Source organism: Pogoniulus pusillus, chromosome Z (assembly GCF_015220805.1).
Source record: "Pogoniulus pusillus isolate bPogPus1 chromosome Z, bPogPus1.pri, whole genome shotgun sequence".
NCBI lineage: Eukaryota > Metazoa > Chordata > Aves > Piciformes > Lybiidae > Pogoniulus > Pogoniulus pusillus.
In genome coordinates this window covers 80025929-80044453 of record NC_087309.1, presented here as the reverse complement: position 1 = coordinate 80044453, position 18525 = coordinate 80025929, and the positions used below count along the sequence as shown (strand labels likewise).

The 18525-nt window shown below is 39.6% G+C and overlaps 1 protein-coding gene across 1 annotated transcript in view; it reads left to right on the top strand.

Annotated features, from left to right (window-relative positions):
- The window catches only part of CNTNAP4 (contactin associated protein family member 4), a 396860-nt gene that overhangs the window by 270442 nt on the left and 107893 nt on the right, over window positions 1–18525 (top strand). Inside the window, exon 4 of the mRNA XM_064176535.1 lies at window positions 9475–9622. Coding sequence (XP_064032605.1) covers window positions 9475–9622 — 148 coding nt within the window. The remainder of the gene's footprint in view (window positions 1–9474; window positions 9623–18525) is intronic.

Below are 18525 nucleotides of genomic sequence, written 5' to 3'. Positions count from 1 at the left end.
CATTCACTCCTTCATAAGTTGCTAGTATCTCTTTCTCTTTTGCGGTATAATTTTTCTCTGAACCTCTGTAGCAACGTCCCCAGAAACCAAGTGGACCACCACATGTCTCATTCAGAGCTCTCTGCCAAATCATAGAATCATAGAATCAACCAGGTTGGAAGAGACCTCCAAGATCATCCAGTCCAACCTATCACCCAGCCCTAGCCAGTCAACTAGACCATGGCACTAAGTGCCTCATCCAGTCTTTTCCTGAAGACCCCCAGGGACAGTGCCTCCACCACCTCCCTGGGCAGTCCATTCCAATGGGAAATCACTCTCTCTGTGAAGAACTTCTTCCCAATATCCAGCCTATACCTACCCTGGCACAACTTGAGACTGTGTCCCCTTGTTATATTGGTGGTTGCCTGGGAGAAGAGGCCACCTCCCACCTGGCTACAATGCCCCCTCAGGTAGTTGTAGACAGTAATAAGATCACCCCTGAGCCTCCTCTTCGGCTCCAAGTTGGACCATTGTCACTGGCAGCCGTGTACAGAATGTTCTTAATGTCCAGACCAGATCTCACAGGTCCCAAACCCACTGCATGGACTACTTCTCACTTGATCTGATCAAAAGCTGCTTGTTGTTCAAGTCCCCACTCAAAATTGTTTCTCTTACAAGTCACATCATGCAGAGGTTCGACAATTTGACTGAAACCAGGAGTGTGTAGTCTCCAAAATCCCACTACACCTAAGAAAGACTGAGTCTCCTTCTTACTGGTGGGAACTGCCATGGTGGAGACTTTGTTGATCACATCATGTGGAATGTGATGGCGACCATCCTGCCACCACGCTCCCAGAAACTGAATTTCTCTGGCAGGTCCTTTGACCTTGCCTCTCTTAATGGCAAAATCTGCTTGCAACAGAATGTCAATGATTTTGTTACCTTTCTTGAAGACTTCCTCAGCAGTTTGGCCCCACACAATGATGTCATTGATGAACTGTATGTGCTCTGGAGCTTTACCTTTCTCCAGTGCATTGTGGATGACTGAGTGACAGATCGTTGATCTGCGTTTTCACCCCTGAGGCAAACGGTTGAAGTGGTACTGGATTCCTCTCCAGGTGAATGCAAACTGAGGCCTGCACTCCTCTGCTATGGGAATAGAGAAGAAAGCATTAGCAATGTCTATGGTAGCATACCATTTAGCCTCCTTCGATTCTAGCTTGTACTGGAGTTCCAGCATGTCCAGCACAGCTGCGCTCATGGGTGGAGTCACCTCATTGAGGGCACGAAAATCACTGTCAGTCACCAGTCTCCATTAGGTTTGTGCACAGGCCAGATGGGACTGTTGAAAGGTGAATGAGCTTTCTCGATGACAGCCTGACTCTCCAGTTGACAAATCAGCTGATGAATGGGCAACAAAGAGCCACGGTTAGTTCTGTACTGCCTGTGGTGCACGGTATGAGTAGCAATTGGCACTTCCAGATCCTCTATATCATGATGTCCCACAACTGCAGATTCATCTGAAAGTTCAGGTCTAATAGACAATTTCAATTTACCATCCTCAATCTCTACAGATGCTATTCCAGAAGCCCACTTGTGCCCCTTATGGTCTTTGAAACAACCTTGTCTCAAAAAGTAATTTCCCAGAATGCAAGGCACATCAGGACCAGTTGCAGTAGTATTTTTCTTCCACTCTTTACCGGTTAAACTGATCTCAGCCTGCAACTCTAGTTAAGTCTTGAGATCCATCAGTGATTCCTAAAATAGATATGGACTCTGTCCCTTTGCAATTGGATGGCAATAAAGTACACTGAGCACCTGTGTCAACTAAAGCCCTGTATTTCTGAACTTTTGAACTGCCAGGCCACCTAATCAATACACTCTGATAGATTCGGTTCTCTCCACTATCCCTTTCCTCCCCCTGGCTGGAGGCAGGGCACCCCTAATGCTGAACATGACATGTAGGGTGTGCACAGTGATAGGTGGTGTTGTGAGAGAAACTGCAATTGTTGGAATAATTGAAGTTGCTCTGGAGAGCTGAAGAAGTGACATCTATTTTCTTGGCATTGTTGCCTCTCTTTCTGCCACTCTGCATTTCCCTGACTCTCTTTGAAAGAGCTGAAGTAGGTTGACTATCCCCCTTGTTCATGTTCTCACTGTATGTGTCACACAGAATTATCCACAGTGACGCACGTGACTGCTGATATATAGGTAGAATTTTTCTCCTTCTGGGCTGGAATTGCCTTGCGGGAAGTGGGTGGCTGTTCCTGATGGCAGAACATGCACCCATTCAGATGATGCAGGAATTGTATCCTTTACCAGATTAGAAATTGAGGTTTTAAGGTCCTACTTCAGTTCTTTCATGGTATCTTTAATCTCTGTAGTCATAGTTTGCATGGCAGAGACTAGGCCAGAATGTGACAAGCTGTCCTCTACCTGCCTGAGCTGATCAGTGAATTCACCAACAGTGAAAGACCTTCCATTATCACTCCTTCCTAGGAATTTACTGGCCACGATGTTAGCATAGGATGAAGGAGCAAGCTTAATAAGCTTCTTCATGAGACCTGTTCCCAAAGGAATGTCATCATGCTCATGTGTGCCAGGATCTCCATAAAGCACTTCTTTCACAGCAAAATCCTTCAGAAGCTTAATTCCCTGATCAATAGTATTCCACTTCTTGGCAGCCATGGCACATCATCTCGGGAAGGATATCTCATAGCCACAGCCAACAAGAGGCATGTCCACGAGATAGCCTTACCAAGAGGACTTGCTAGGTATTTGTCCACTCCATTCTCCTTGGTGAGTGGTCCTAGCTGCTTTCAGACTTTTCTCCTACCTGCAGGGCATTAGTACCAACGCTACAGCATCTCACTAGCCAGCTTAGGATTGGCTCACCTGATTCCCTTGAGTATTCATTTCTAATTTCCCTGACCTCTCTAAGTGGATCATTGGAGCCTTGGATGTCATCGTTCTCCTTTTCCTCCTGTTGACCTGGTGGTCCCCGACCTAACAGAACCTTCCTCATAGCACTCTGAAACTCATTGGAAAAATCCTCTTTCTTGGCAGCCAACCCCACAACGCTTTTCTCATTTGAGTATTGGGATCTCAGCAAGTTCGCCAGGTCTCGCAGACTAAGTACCTCCTCTTCTTCCTCTTGCTGATCACCAGAGGTCCCCTCTCTTACATCCTCTTTTGAACCACACTGTGTCTTCACTTTTGCCTTAGCAGGTGCCAAAAATGCCTGTACAGCAACAGACTTGGACGTGTCTGCTGGAGGGTTTGAATCATTGGGAGTCTGACTTGGAGTCTGTGAGTTCAGATCTGCCTTAGAGATATCAGAATTTTGGTCTGCTGGCTGGGAATTCGAACTGGCTGAGCTGGTGTTATCAGTAACACTCTGATTTTGAGCCTGTACTCCTGGGATGCCTGCCAAACCTGGTGCATTATCTTTGTTTATATTCCCACCAGGAACATTGGCAGTGTTCCCAGAATCTAAAGAGGAGGGTGCACACACTGACTGTGGGGAAGGAATTTGAGACACTACTTTCCTGGTTGCCTTTAAAACAGAAACCTTTTTAGCTTTTATTTTTTGCACTATATTTGAATTTTTCACACATAGTGCAAAAATTAATATTAAAATTAAACCCATAAGACATAGATTAAAAATTGATAATATAACCACAGTTTTACATGAGCAACTTCCTAAACAAACGTCTGGCACCCCAGTTCTTGGGTGTATTACTCTCGTCAGAGCTGTGGCTAAACAGTATTTTGATTGCTTGTAATATTATTGACAAGTGCCCCTGTAATGTTACTGGTAAGATTTTCAGTGACATTAAAACCAGCATATCCAAGAATAAAATCACCCCAAGACCAAAACACGTCTGAAACTTTAGCTTTGACCTTCTTATAAGCTAAATCAATAAAATAAGCAACAATTTGAGCCTTTATCCAACTAAATGCCAAAAACACAAAGCCAGACCAGAGTAACGCTCCAACCAAATGCAATAGCTGCTTTACTAGCTTCATTTTGATTCCCAGAGTTAAATAACAGTAACTCAAATTAATTTAGCTCCACATTGGGTGCCAAATAAAAGATGAGGTGGTTTGGCTTCTATCCCGCCCCCCCCCCCCCCCCCCCCCCCCCCCCCACACACACACACTTTTGAAATACCCCAGCTAACTCAGACAGACAGACTTTGGGAATATAAATGAAGCTCTTTATTTACAGCTAGCACAATATACAAGCAGCTATTTACAGTATATACAGTTATATACAGAAATACACAAAGGAAAAGTAATACAGAAGCACAACTCCCCTCCCAGAAACCTGAGTCCTCAGGAGGGGCTCTCAACCACCCCTGCACCTCCCCCTGCCCCTCTCAACCTTACCCCAATCCTGAGAAAGAATAGAGGTTCAGCCAAGAGGTTAAGAAGGAAGGTTAGTGGCAGCGAGGTTAATGAGATGTAGCTCAGTCTAAAGCCAAAAGCAGAGTGAGAAAATGGCAAATGTTATCTAATGTTTACCCTTCTTGTTCCTATAGTTCTCAGCAGGACTGTGAGAGAAGAGACACAACCATGTTTTCCTTTCATAACCAATTATCTACTTTCTCTCACCAAAACATTCTAGCTTGCTTCAAACTAGCACACTTATCTTGAAGTAAGCTTACCTTTGAAATTGTTCTGAGCTTGGAAATGCATTTTCTCTATTACAGTTTAGAGCACATATGCAATTTCTGATGCCGTATTTAATTGAATAATTCTCTCTTCAAAACAGAGTTAGAATAACTTGAAGTAAAGAAACCTCAGGGTTAGAAACTGAGTAAGAGGGTTAAAACAAGTTTGAGCATAGGCCCTCATTTCAGGCTTCAGTTCAGATCAGCGTATTTGTCCTTTGTGAAACAAACTTGGCTGTGAAGAGCTGTCTGCTTAGATGTCTATGCTGCTCAGTGCTCCTGCTTCCACAGGCTATATTGCAGTGTAATGTTTCCATGTCTTAAAGCCTGCATTCATTGATAAAATGCATGCCTTCATGCTATTTAAAATTGAATATAATATAACATCCCTAAAAGCATCAACTTTGAATCAGAAGGCAGTTATATTTGAGGGGATAGCTTTACAGCCTAATTAAGCTATATAGGAACAATGCTTATTATGCGTAACATCTTTGTTAACTGAGGGTCACATTGAGTCTTTTTTAACCATCAGGTGCCTGTGTACATTGTGAGTACACTGTATAATTTAGATTAATAGCATTCTTCTTTCCAGTGATTTGCCATAAGAATGTGTTGTGGAGGCAGGGAATTAACATGGCTTGAATTATAAAAAATATAATTATTTTATTTTTCTGGAACCTGCCCCCAAACTATACACAAAAATTAGTTTTATTTATTAACATATTCAGTTTGATCGGGAATTCTTTCCAAAAGGATATTACAGATAAATTTAGATATTTAGGAAGTTAAGAAATGGAAAAGGCTAAGCTATAAACACAGCTTTGTCCCACTATCAATCAGGCTGAGCAGAAGATTAAGGGAATAGCATGTCTTACTCAAGGGACTGAGGTAAGTGTTCACCAATGATCTCTTACTGGATTCCTCTGCAGGACCAGCCTTTTGACATTGCAGGAAATATCCAATAATAGAGATCCATGCCTCAGAAGCCCGAGGTGAGTGGCAGAGCCACCAAACTCAGAAATGTCTTTAGCACTTCTTCCTGAGTGGGATGGTCATGGAACAATTCGCAGTGGCAGGGGAGAGCCAAAACTGCTAGGGTTTCCCAGTCCAGAAGGCAGCCAGGAAGTGGGCTACTGATAGGGTCTGTCTCTCTCTTAAAGGACTCCAGGGCTTGCCAAGCCCATAGGTTGGCATATAAGGGTGCAAAGGTGGGGAGAACCATCCAAAAGCAGAGATGGGATAAAACAAAGAGCCATACAAAAGATAAGAGCCATCCAAAGCCAGAGATGGCCCAGTCATGGCAGAAACCTGTCCTTTTCAGTGGCAGGGGACTCTCAAGATGGGAACTCTCAAGGCAGGAACCTAAAGGTGAGAAGTCTTGCTCTATTTATCCTTTTGTTTCTAGACAAAGTGTCCATTTACCATTTATACTGGGTGCAAAAACCTAGCCAACCATCAGCCTGATTCCAGCACAAGCTTCCACACAGGTCAGTCCATGTGCAGCAAGGCATCTTTTGCTGCCCCACTTCAAGTCTGCAGGGCAGGGGGTGGGGAAGCAGAATTCACACATTCTTCTCCCATTCAAACCCACGGAGTGGGAGGGAGAAGAAAGGAATCTGGAGGACCCTGGGAAGGAATGGAGTGATCAGGGGTGAGGAAACTCATTATATGGGTATGATTGTCCTGTCTTTAAACATTTGGTGGATTGAACTATGAAACAGCAACAGCATTCTACTGTTTTAATATACATTTCTAAATAGCCTACAAGCTTCTGCCACAGGCTTTGGGTATGCCATTACTACTTGTAATATAGAAGAGATATTGTCTGATTGCCTTCTCTTTCCTGTAGAAAGGATTAAAACAGAAAAAAATCTAATGTATTTTAACCCATTGAGTGTTGGAATCAATCAATAAAGACCAATTTAATGCTCCTCTAGGTAGACTTTAAAATACATTCTTCTTAGATTAAAAATATGCAGAATTATAGCTTAAAATATTGTTTTTACAAACTGACTATTCCAAATTATTTAAGAGGTAGTTTTAGTTACTTTTAAAAAATATACATTTAGAGCACATGGCTTAAGTATACCTCACAGTAAAAAAAACAAAAACAAAAACAAAAACAAAAACAAACAAACGAAAAAAAAACCCCAAACCATTCTGTATTTTCATCATGTGCCTGCCCTCTGAAGATTGTTTGGGGAAGAAGTCAAATCTTAACTAACAATCCATTTGCTTACAATACTTGAAATTCTAGGTCTTGGGTTCTGATTCAATCAATAATTGTTTCTTTTGTTGGCAGCTCTATTTGTTACAAACTGGAAGTCCAGATTTCAAGAGACATGAGATCTGGAAGTGCCTCGTTCTCCAAATCACAGTCCTTCTCAAGTGTTTGTTTTAGCATGTTTCCATCTTCATCCACTGTGATTGTGAAATTATAAATCATGAAGACGAAAGTAATGTGAATGTTCAGTCAATAACCCTCACTGCTTTCTAGCTAATAGGTTACCTGTAATAAATACATTAAATTATTTTTTCTTGGTATTTTTTGATTTGTTTTATTTTTCTCTGATTCAGTGTTCTGAGATCATAATTTATTAAAATTTTGCTAGTACAGGAGAAGCAAAGGCTGCATTGACTGCAATGAAGCTCACCTCTGCTTCAAAAATCTGTAGAAAAGCTACATGTCTGAAGCTGTTGGTTTCTATATAGTTAGCTTATAGTTATAAGTTAAAACCAAATTCATAAAATTGAAAAAAGAAACCAGGATCAGAAAATAATACAATTTTTAACATGTTGAAGTTCATAATTACAGCTCTCCAGCCCTTTTTTACATTTTTCTTTAAATTTCATTATTTTTCTTCATATTTGTAATGGGTTTGGAATGCGCGTCCCCCTCCCACTACTTGAAATTACCCAGAATAACTCAGATGGTTTGGAGGTAAGATGAAAATGTATTTACAACACTGCAAAATTTAAAAGCATATATACACATACATATACAAATATTTAAAATTATATTCAAGTTAGAAATAATACAGAAATCCCAATTCCCTCCCAGATAAAGCAAACTGCTCAGAAGGACTCAATGCTAACTCTTCCTTTTCTGTTTCCTCCTCTCTTCATCTCAGAAACTCACACATAAACAGCTTACATGTTAATTGCTGAAATTAGACATAAGGTATCAGAGAAGGCTAGAGTTAGAAGAAAAGTAGTTAGATCATGTGAGACAAAGTCCAGACAGAGAGCAGTGAACAGGACAATGTCCCAGGAGAAAGTGCCTCAATATTATTTATGTTTTGACATTTTTATCTCACTCAGCAAACTAAAGAATGATATAGACATCATTAATATTTTCTTTTCACAACCAATAATCTAATTTCTCCCATTAAAATATTCAAATCAGTCTCAAAACAGAACAATATTTCATTCATGTTACAAAAAAGAAAAAGTAGTTTTATCTGTTCGATACTTTAAAACCCACTTTCTATTATAAAACTTTCTTGTTAAAAAATCTCTTCTATGGGGAAAAGAAGTGAAATTTTGTTTTGTGTTGTTTCATTTTCATCAGAACACTCTTTCTTTTTTTTTTTTTTTTTTAATACTCTGAATTCTTTTGGTGGAAACCAGTGTCTTTCAACACCAATGGCCTGTTAGTGTATGAAGCTGCATTCAGCATACTACCCATTTAAAATAGATGTGCAATTAAACTTATCAAACCTTTTGGCAAGAGAAAATTGTTGCGGAGGGCAGGAATACGTGGCCGAGTCGAGAATTTATCAAAAATAGATATTTTTTATTTTTCCAAAAACCCGCCCCCACAACTATATATACAAAGATTAATATAGTTTAATAAACAGGTTCAGTTACATGAGAATTAATCTATAAGGATACCATCAATAATCTGACTGTATTAGAAGTCAGAAGTTGGAAAAGGACTCAGCTATTAATTAATAGCGGTTTCTTACTAAATTAAGCTAAGCCAAATAACTCACTCAGGCTGACTCATGCGGTCTATGTTCCTCTTCCTTTCCAGCGACTGCAGGAATCGTTAAGGGTCGTTAAGGGTCGTTAGGCACACAAAGGTGTCGACAGGAAAGCGAATTCCTGAAGGTCTCTGCAGTCCAGCCGAGGGGAGTGTGTGAGCTCAGGCAGACACATACGTCCAGGCACGGGCAAAATCCAAAGCAGGAACCCCAAAGGCGGGAAGACCCCCAATATTTATAACCTTGGCTAGACAAAGGGCAGAGTTACCACACCTTAGGCGCGAAAGCGCACGGCCAATCCCAGCCTGGCTCCAGGGCGGGAACTCACGGGGCAGTCGCCCCCCCCTTCACGGGGCAGTCCTCTCCCCCTTCACAGCTGCAGGGCAGGCGAGGGGGGGGAAACAAGGCAGCTTTTCCCCTTTCCCCCCAAAGTCCGGGCAGGAGAGGAATTTAGGGGTACAGGACTCCAGGACAAAAATCATAGAGCTCACTCTGTTGCCTTATGAAAAATTAGATGGTACACTGAGATGCCAGACTCATATTTTGTGAAAGGAATGTTTACTTTGTAAATTTTTAGTTGATTCGTATTTTTGAAGGTGTGAGATTTTTGAGTGATTGTTGCATCAGGACTACATATACAGATGATGTAAGACTTAATCCAGAAGAATTAGCAAGATTTACTCAGTGGTTGTTTCTACAGAATTCTTTGACAATCATACTTGATTCCTGGGCTGGACTGTTTGCCAGATTGAGTTTTAAATAAAAGATCATCAATTCCTCTTATTTCAGCACTCAGTATGGACATGGCTGATCTTGTTTTCATTTTCTTCTAGGCTTTTTCTGGAAACACAAATGCAGACAGTGTTGTATATTATAAGCTTCAGCACACCATTAAAGCAAGATTTCTCCGTTTTGTGCCTTTGGACTGGAATCCAAATGGCAGAATTGGAATGCGCATTGAAGTGTACGGATGCACATATAGTAAGTCTTTTGCTGAAACAGCTAAATGAAATATCTGTTCATCATTGGGTTTGCTACTTATTTGATACTTGAAAGTACATTTCCAAGTATAAATTTAATCCTGAATAAAACTGATTCAACAAGTTTATGCACAGACTTCACTAATTCTGTATCTTGTAACAGTGTTTGATAGACATAATCCAATAACTGATTTGCTTGCTAGTCTTTTTTTTTTTTTTTTTGATAGCTGTAAAAAATGCACCTTAACATGGTATATGCTCTATCTGAAGAGAAAATATGGTATATTTCTAGTTTTAAATATACATGGTTTAAGCCAATAAGAGTACAGTACAATGACCAACAAATACAGAGTTGAAAGTTACTTTAAAGTTTTTATATATCTAAGGAGTACATTAATAAGACATTAATAACTGATATAAGCATTTGAAAAACAGATTGGTAAGTGTTATCTCTGTATTGATCTGCTGAACTATGTGTATCTTCCTGTCACCTTCCTGTTGTAGTTCTGCATCCTTGTATTTTTGAAAAGGCATTCCTTTTAACAAGTTGTTTACTGCTTTTTATTCTCCACTTCTTTTCTCCTTGAATGGAGTAGAATTAATTTTAGGAAGCCTCTTTTATTGCTTATTTTAAGTAATTTCATGTGTTGGAAGGTTTTAGGATATTTTTTCTGCTTCTCTGATAGGAACTTCATCCAGTGCTGGTCTTGGCAGTGCTAGGTTAATGACTTGGAGATCTTTTCCAACCTTATTAAGTCTACGCTTCTAAGCAATGTTTTACACAACTGATCTCTTCTGAGTGGTCTCTCTGGACTTTCTGTCTTACACTTGTCTTTGTAAAACAAGTGAAAGACCATTAACTGAAAATATTTAAAATTTCATCCTGGGTGAAGGAGGTATGGTCAGCTCACAAATTAAGCAAACTGCCTCATTCCAGAGATGCCAGGAGTGACGTTTGAGAGGCTAGAAACACAAAGAATCCCTATGCGATATCTGCCTGGATATTTGCAACATGACTTATGATTTCTGGAACATTCCAATGATACTTCTGTAACTGAGTAAGGTAGTCAATATCAATTTACCATTTATTATTTTAAATACTATTAAAAGTGAAGTCTAAACAGGTGGCTTTATTCTTTCCATCTGAAAGGTCATGTGAGTATCCCACTTGAAAGCTTTCCAGTCCTTTACCTTATGCATTTGACAGTGTTTAAGTCCTTAATCAAAGCTATGCTTTCAAAATTTCCAAAATGAAGAGCTCTCTTTTGTACATGCCTGAAATCTAGATTTTGATTATCTGTAGTTGCTAATGTAATTTTCCCTTTCATACCTTGTAAGCTAATTTACTGTTCTCTTTTATGATACTCCTGCTGCCCCAGTGATAATGGAAAATCTATGAAGCACAAAAATAGGACAGTGTCCATATTACAAAAATATACTAAAATATGTGGAATATGCAGTTACACTGTTGAAATATTTCAAATGTGGTTAGTAACTTATTTTGTGGAATTATAGTTTTGGGAGTTTTTTTTCCTGAATTTTACTTATTTGATACAGGATGGTACAGATAGATTAGGGGGAAAATCAGTGGTATTTGTCTTCTAAGATTGGGCTAAACTTAAAAGAAATATTCATCTTATACATTTTCCTCTATGATGCATTACATGAAGAACATATTATTAAAAATGAAGGATTTTTTTTTAAGCTGGTGAAGATTTTGCCTGTGTTAATGGAAATATGGATTTCTGACATATTTATTCTTTCTCTATATAAATGTTTTCATTCTAAATGAATTACAGGCTATTTACCATCTCTATCTTGAGCATCTAGAATTACCATGTGTTTTTAGTAGCTCAACTCAGTGGTTAATGATGAAGAAAGAACACATGTTTATAATTGTAGATCTCTAAAATAGACATAGTAATTTCAAACATTAAGGCTCTATGCTAGTTTGAAGCTAGCTGGAGTATTTTGGTGAGAAGAATTAGATTATAGGCTGTGAAGAGGAAACAATGATGATGTCTACTTCACTCATAAAAACATAGATAAGACAGTCATTGGTGTGGGTCTCTGGGTGCCTGTACTTTTGTTCCTGGCCTGCTTTCTGTGTAACTAATTCTTCTGCTTTCTAATCCCCCTGGCCAATCTTCCAAACTTACCTTGCGTGTAAAGCAAAGTCTGGCATAATGTGGAGGGGTGGAAAGAAGGTGGAAGGGTGCTTGGGAGCCCCTCCTGGGGACTCTGGTTTCTGGAGGGGTGTTGTTTTTCTGTGTTGCTTTTAACTTCTACGTTTCTATATATAGCTGTATATATTGTATATATTTGCTTGAATACTGTGCTAATCTGTAAATATAAAGCTTCATTCGTTAATTTCCATCTGGCTGAGTCTAGTTTGGGTGATTTCAGAAGAGTAAGGTGCCAGGTAACACTCAAACCATCACATGCTCCCTCTCCAATCTTTTCCTCCATTTATTAGACATGTGTAGGATATATTGTTATAGTAATTAAGCCTGACTGGTTTTGAATTGATCTTTCAGATCCTTGAACACTGCTAAATGTGTTGAGGCTTCATGAACAGGGTGATCAAAATCAATGACATAGTTGTATCAAAGACTCCTAGTCCAGTTCTTGAACTTTAAAGGGCTTGATTTGAATGACTGTTACAACCTCATTTTAAATGTGGTTTATTATAAACAAAACTATGTTTGTTTGCTTTTTGTTTGTTTTGTTGTTGTGATTTTGTTTGGTTTTCCCAATAATTTTGTTTAAAGTAATATCTAAGTCATGAGTTATCTAACTTTTCTAAGAAACATGAATCTTTTCAGGTTTGCTTCCCCAAAGCTGGAAATGGACATAAAGCATTTGTATAATTTTAATACAATTGATTGGGATTAAAGATATCTAAAACCAATAAAAAATGTCAAGCAATTTATTTTATTTTAATTTTATTTCCTCATAGTGCACTACCATTAATCAACAAAAATAATTTTCCACATATATTGCACTAAAACATGCTCAGAATCACTTTGATTTTTGATTCTCTGGTGTATCAGAATTTCCATTTTCTCAGAGGCATTTCTTCACTTTCCAAGGTATTTTCACAATATAGTAGAGGATTAAGCTCACATTAAGTTGTGAAAGGCATATGGTGAAAACAAAAGAGGAGTGTTCACAAAGTAAAATAGCATTTTTTATTTTCCTTATTTATAAGAGAACATAAAAAAATCATGGAAGCTGTTCAAGTCTAGGACTATTAGAATTTGAGAGTAGCTGGCAAATATGAAAACTAGAAAATGTTAGAGCAATCTGGATATTTCAGCTCATATTTTCTATTCTGATAATCCTGTAGAAGATGCAAACTTTATCTTTCATAGCTCAATATATCTCTACTGTTAATGCAGCAATGGTGAAGATAAAAAATATCTGAGAAATGTTGTAAGAATTTTGATTAACATCTGCATCCCTTTCATGTATGTTGACCCACTGACTACAACTCTCTGACTTCTTTCCTTTATCCAGTTCCTAATCCACCTCACAACACCATCACCCAGACCACACCTCCTCAGTTTAGCTATGAGGATGCTGTGGGAGACAGTGTCAAGTGCTTTACTGAAATCAAGGTAAAACACATCCACTGCTCTGCCATCATCTATTCACCTGGTTACATCCTCATAGAAGGTCATTAGCTTGGTCAAACATGACTTCCCCTTTGTAAAACCATGCTGACTGCTCCCAATGACTTTCTTGTCCTCGATATGGCTAAGCACAATGCTGAGAATAGGCTGCTCCATTATCTTTCTGGGGACCTAAGTAGGGCTGACTTGTCTGTAGTTACTTGTGTCCTCCTTCTTACCCTTTTTGAAGATTGGAGTGATGTTTGCCCTCCTCCAATCCCCAGGCACCTCTTTTCTGTCCACCATGACTTACCAAAGACAAGAGAGTGGTCTGGCAATGACATGTGCCAGCTTCTTCAGCACTTGCAGGTGAATGCCATCAGGATCTGTGGACTGTTGGATGTTCAGTTTACTTAACTGTTCCCTAACCCAGTCCTCACTAACCCTGTCCCCATCAACCAAGGAAGCCTTCTCCTCAACCTTGTCTTCCTTCATGATCTCAGGGTTCTGGGGCTCCTGAGTATATATGGATACAAAGAAGTCATTCAGCAATCCTGCCATATCTGCATCCTCTGTCACCAAGGCACCCACTCCATTCAGCAATGGGCATGTATTGCCTCTAGTGTTGGTACATTACCAAGATGTGAAGACAATCAAGAAATTATATTTAAAAACATATCTGCATTTGCTTGGTGATTAAAAAAATATATATAAAAATACTTGATTCAAGTACTATAATTAATTTGAATGCAGTTTGTTTCAGTGCTAGAAGAGTGTTGAAATATTTTCTGTGAAATTACATAAAATAACTAAATACATAATGAGTTTGTGCTGACCCGCAAGAAGTGAGTCAATTGAAAATAACTTCATTTTCTATTTAGTGTCCTTTACATCCTATTTTATTTCACATACATGCCTTTCAAAGGTAATTACCTTTCCCTTCTTTAATTACAAAATAAGAATACTCAATGAGCTTTTTATAGTATTATCAGATCTTTTGTGAGTTTCTTGTTCAACTTGTACTGATTTTGGCAGTTATTCTTTTATGCTGTTAGCATAAAATCAATCCTTCCCTTTCCCTTTCCTTTCCCTCTCCCTTCCCTTCCCCCTCCCTTGGCTTGCCTTTCTTGTCCTACCTCACTGTGCCTTACCTCTCCTTGCATTCATCTTCCCAATGTGAAGTGAAATTATCAGACTTTTAAACTATTTATGTAAAACCTTGTCATAGACAGTAGATTTCACTGGAGCACTGCCATGGAGTTGTAACACTGTATCTATCTTTTAGCATAGTCATGAGAAATGTGAATGTAAGTCAGAAAGCACAAATTCATAATGCAATAACAGATCATCAGTATTACTCTTTTCTTCATCTGTAAAGCTTAGGTGTTTATTATTTCATCTATTATAATACATTATAATGTCAAGGGAGGTGATTCTCCTCTACTCCACTCTCATGAGACCTCAACCAGAGTACTGCATCTGACTATGAGATAATCAGCACAGGAAAGTCATGGACCTGATAGAGTATGTCCAGATGAGGGCCATAGAAGTGATCAGAGGACTGGAGCACCTGTCTTAGGAAGAAAGGGTGAGAGAGTTAAGGTTCTTTAACCTGGAGAAGGCTCTATGAAGAACTTATTGTGGTCTTTCAATACTCAGAAGGTGATAACAAGGTAAATAAAGTTTATTTCAGGTCTGACAGGTGCTTTTAGACTGAGAGACAGTAGTTTTAGATATAAGTGAAGGAAGAGTCTTTGTGAGTTTTTTGTTTATTTGATTGTTTGCTTTTAAAGATGAGGGTAATGAGACACTGAAACAAATCTCTGTCAGAACTTGGGATGTCCTTTCACTGAAATTGCTTCAGATCAGCTTAGATAGGGACTTGAGCAACCCAATCTAGCAAAAGCTGTCCCTGCCCATCAGAACTGTACAATCTTTAAAAAAATCCCTTCGAAGCCAAACTGTTGTATAATTCTATGCTATGAAGATGTCTTTTTCAAGTGTGTCCCAAACTCTCTCTATTACATGTATTAAAAGCTCCTTGCCTGCCTTTCTGACTTCCTTTCTAGTCATTATTTCTTGCTAGTAATGTGGATACAAGATATTGCAAAGAGATGATTGAGGCTTGTCTAGTCTTCAGATTACCACTCTCTGCTGTTCTTCCATTTGGGAGCCAACAGTACTGCCAAGGGAAGCCTCATGTGTGTTGAAAATGGCTATATTTCTATAGGGGCAAGGGGCAAAGACATAGAATGCTTGAAAAGACTGGATGGATTCTTCAGATCAATAATTGCTGTTGATTACAGCAATTATTCAACTGATAACTCTTTGAGTTATTGAATTATTTGGAAGAGACAGAACCCATCTGATCATGTAGAGCCAAAGCATGTTTTCCAATAGTCTAGCCAACTTTTTGAGGAGAGCTCTAAACTGGGAATGATGGGTGTATTGGAAATTAATAATTGTTATGAATTATGCATATTATTTCTGTATGAATGTTACTTTTTATTATTAATATTAAAAATCAGGGAAATTCCCAAAGATTCTTTGGATTTTTGGTTGACAGGAAGTAATTGCACAGAATTAAACAGTTTAAACAATCAGAACTTGGAAAATGGTAAGGCAAAACCAGAAAAAATCTAGCTATGTCTATGGAGTTCTGACATTCACTCCAGCATATGTATTCACAACGCTTTTGGTCTCTGAGTAATTTTCCTGTATCAAAGACACTTTCAAACTCACGATAATGATCCTGGGGTTAAACACAAAATATTCCAGGCAGAAGGGAAGGAGTTGCTGCTAAGCTGCTAGTGTTAGCTACAACATGTGGCTGCCTTTAATGAGCTACAAATGATGAGAGGCAGGAAGGCTCTGTGCTGAATGTAAAGAAAGACACAGTTTTCTAAATCCTCCCCTTTTAAATACTTCATTTTGAAAATCAAACTGGCCCATAGGCAGTAGCACCATTGTTCTGGTCAATGAATTCAAAGCTTCATGCCTTGTTTGACCACTCAGGCATGTTGAGGGCAGCAAAAGACACCTGACATGTGGTGTTAAGCCTCCTAGCCCTCGTGGCTTTGCTGAGGTGAAACCGTTATTGTTTGCTCATCTGACTTCACTCTCAGAACCCAGAACAACAGGAGGAGGAGAGCAAGGGTTAAACCAGCCTGAGGGATTTATGCCCTACCAGGACAACGGGTAAGGGAGACAATGTCCCAAAATAAAATGTGGAAGTGGTGGACTGGTTTAAGAAAAAAAAGTCTGCAGGGTAGTGTGAATAAGATCATGGAAATATCAAAACATCTCAAGTGAAACATACTAGTAGGAAAATGTTTCTGTGAAGGCAGTTGAAAGATGTTCTCAAAGTCTTTCTGAGAAATCAATAAAAGTGCATGTCACTCTGAGTGCTATACAAAACATAGGAGTCACACAAAAGAAATTGAGGTCTTGCATTTAAAAGACTACTTTCTCTCACAGTGGCATGGTAGAATATCCAGGACAGAGAGAAGGCAACTAACATTTATGGAAACAAACAGCAGGGACTCATGTAGCGCTGCCTGGAGATAGATAATGAGACAGCTTAGAGTTTAGTTAACAGACAGACAAAGGTAGTGACACAGTGGCAAATGTCTGCTATAGATAGCCTGATGTGGGAGAAATGGATGAAACCTTTTTCACACAACTGGAAGAAGCCTTAGATTATGTCAAAGACTGAGATAAACAATATGTTCCAACATCTGATAAAACACTTGTTTTGAATGTGATAGTTTGAAGCAAGCTAGAATGTTTTGGTGAGAAGAACTAGATTACAGGCTGTGGAAGGAAAACAGTGGTGATGTTTACTTCGCTCATAGGCTTGCTGAGATGTGTAGGAACAAGAAATAAAAACATAAATAATTACTTCTGCTGCTGGAGAGCTCTGAGCTGGATCTCACTCTCTAACTTCACCCTCCATTTTCTTTTCTAATCCACTTTGCTTCCTAAACCCCCTGGCCAAATCTCCATTCTTCCTTGGGAGTGGGGTAAGGTTGAGAGGGGTAGGGTGTTGTGGAGGACCTGTAGGCACAAAAATAGGCTTATTTATGCCTTGCCTTGCCTGGACATGTTTTGCTGTCCAAACCAGAGATAAACACATTAAATGGATAAAAAGGGCACAACAGACCTGGTGCTATAAAGTCTGGCCTGCCCAGGGTCCAGGTTGTATAATGTGGTTATAAACATGTTTGTGTAAGCCCATGTGCCCAGCTCATGCTTGCTGGGTGCTAGGACTGTGTGTTTGCCATATTTGGAAAGTCCAGGCCTGTGGCTTTTGCCTATTACAGTATTGTTTGGCTGACTGTCAAAACCTGATTGGTCATTATGGTGTACAAAGGGCCATTAATCTCAGCCCACATTTGATAGAGAGAGGCACACAGGTAAACAAAGTGTTTGGGATCCCCTGTATTGCTCACACTCACTTACTCATTCGTGCTCACTCTCTCATTGTTAGGCTTAGACTCACTAGCACTGCTTATGCCTAATTGCTTTGCTGTTATTATGGAGATAGTATCTCCCATAGTCTCTCAGCCAACTGTGCACACCTGCACACCATTGTGGTGAGTTATCACGATCAGATCCTGTATTGCCTGCCTTTACCTATGGACCTCAGACTCCCGTGCAGCCATGCATCCTATTGTATGCCCGCTGCCTTATCACTGCCTGGTAAGCGCTCCACTGCTGCTGAGTTAACCAGGAGTTAACCAGGAGCAGACTCCACTTGTCTACACGCTATCGGCCTCTGTAGTCTGCCTGAGACCATGCTATGATTGCACGGCATCATACTCCCTCTGCACACGAGGTCCTGCCAGCAGTCCCTGGACAGAACATCCAGAAGAAGCCAACAGTCCCTGGACAGAGTGTTCACAAGAAGCAAGGAGACAAGGGCAGAGATTGCATCCTTTGCCAGGAGAACAAGGTCAGAGACTGTCATTTCTCCAGAAGCCAGGAAGATTCTCCTTTCCCTTGAAGCTGGGAGGATTCCAGCCTCAAAATCCATGGACAAAGACTCCCCTGAAGTTTGGACACTGGCATAGGCTGTGACGTAGCCCCAGAGGGTGATTTATAATTAATAAGAATTTGTAAGTGAATGCTTTAATACCTCTGTAATTTCTATTGCCTCCTGCCATCAAGCAGAAAGAGCTTTCAGGCCACCTGCTGCACAAATAGTATATAGCCCCCAAGTGGCATTAAGCCACAGGGAAACTCCTCTCTCTGTTTATAATTTGAACTGTTTGCTAGTTACTAATAAGTT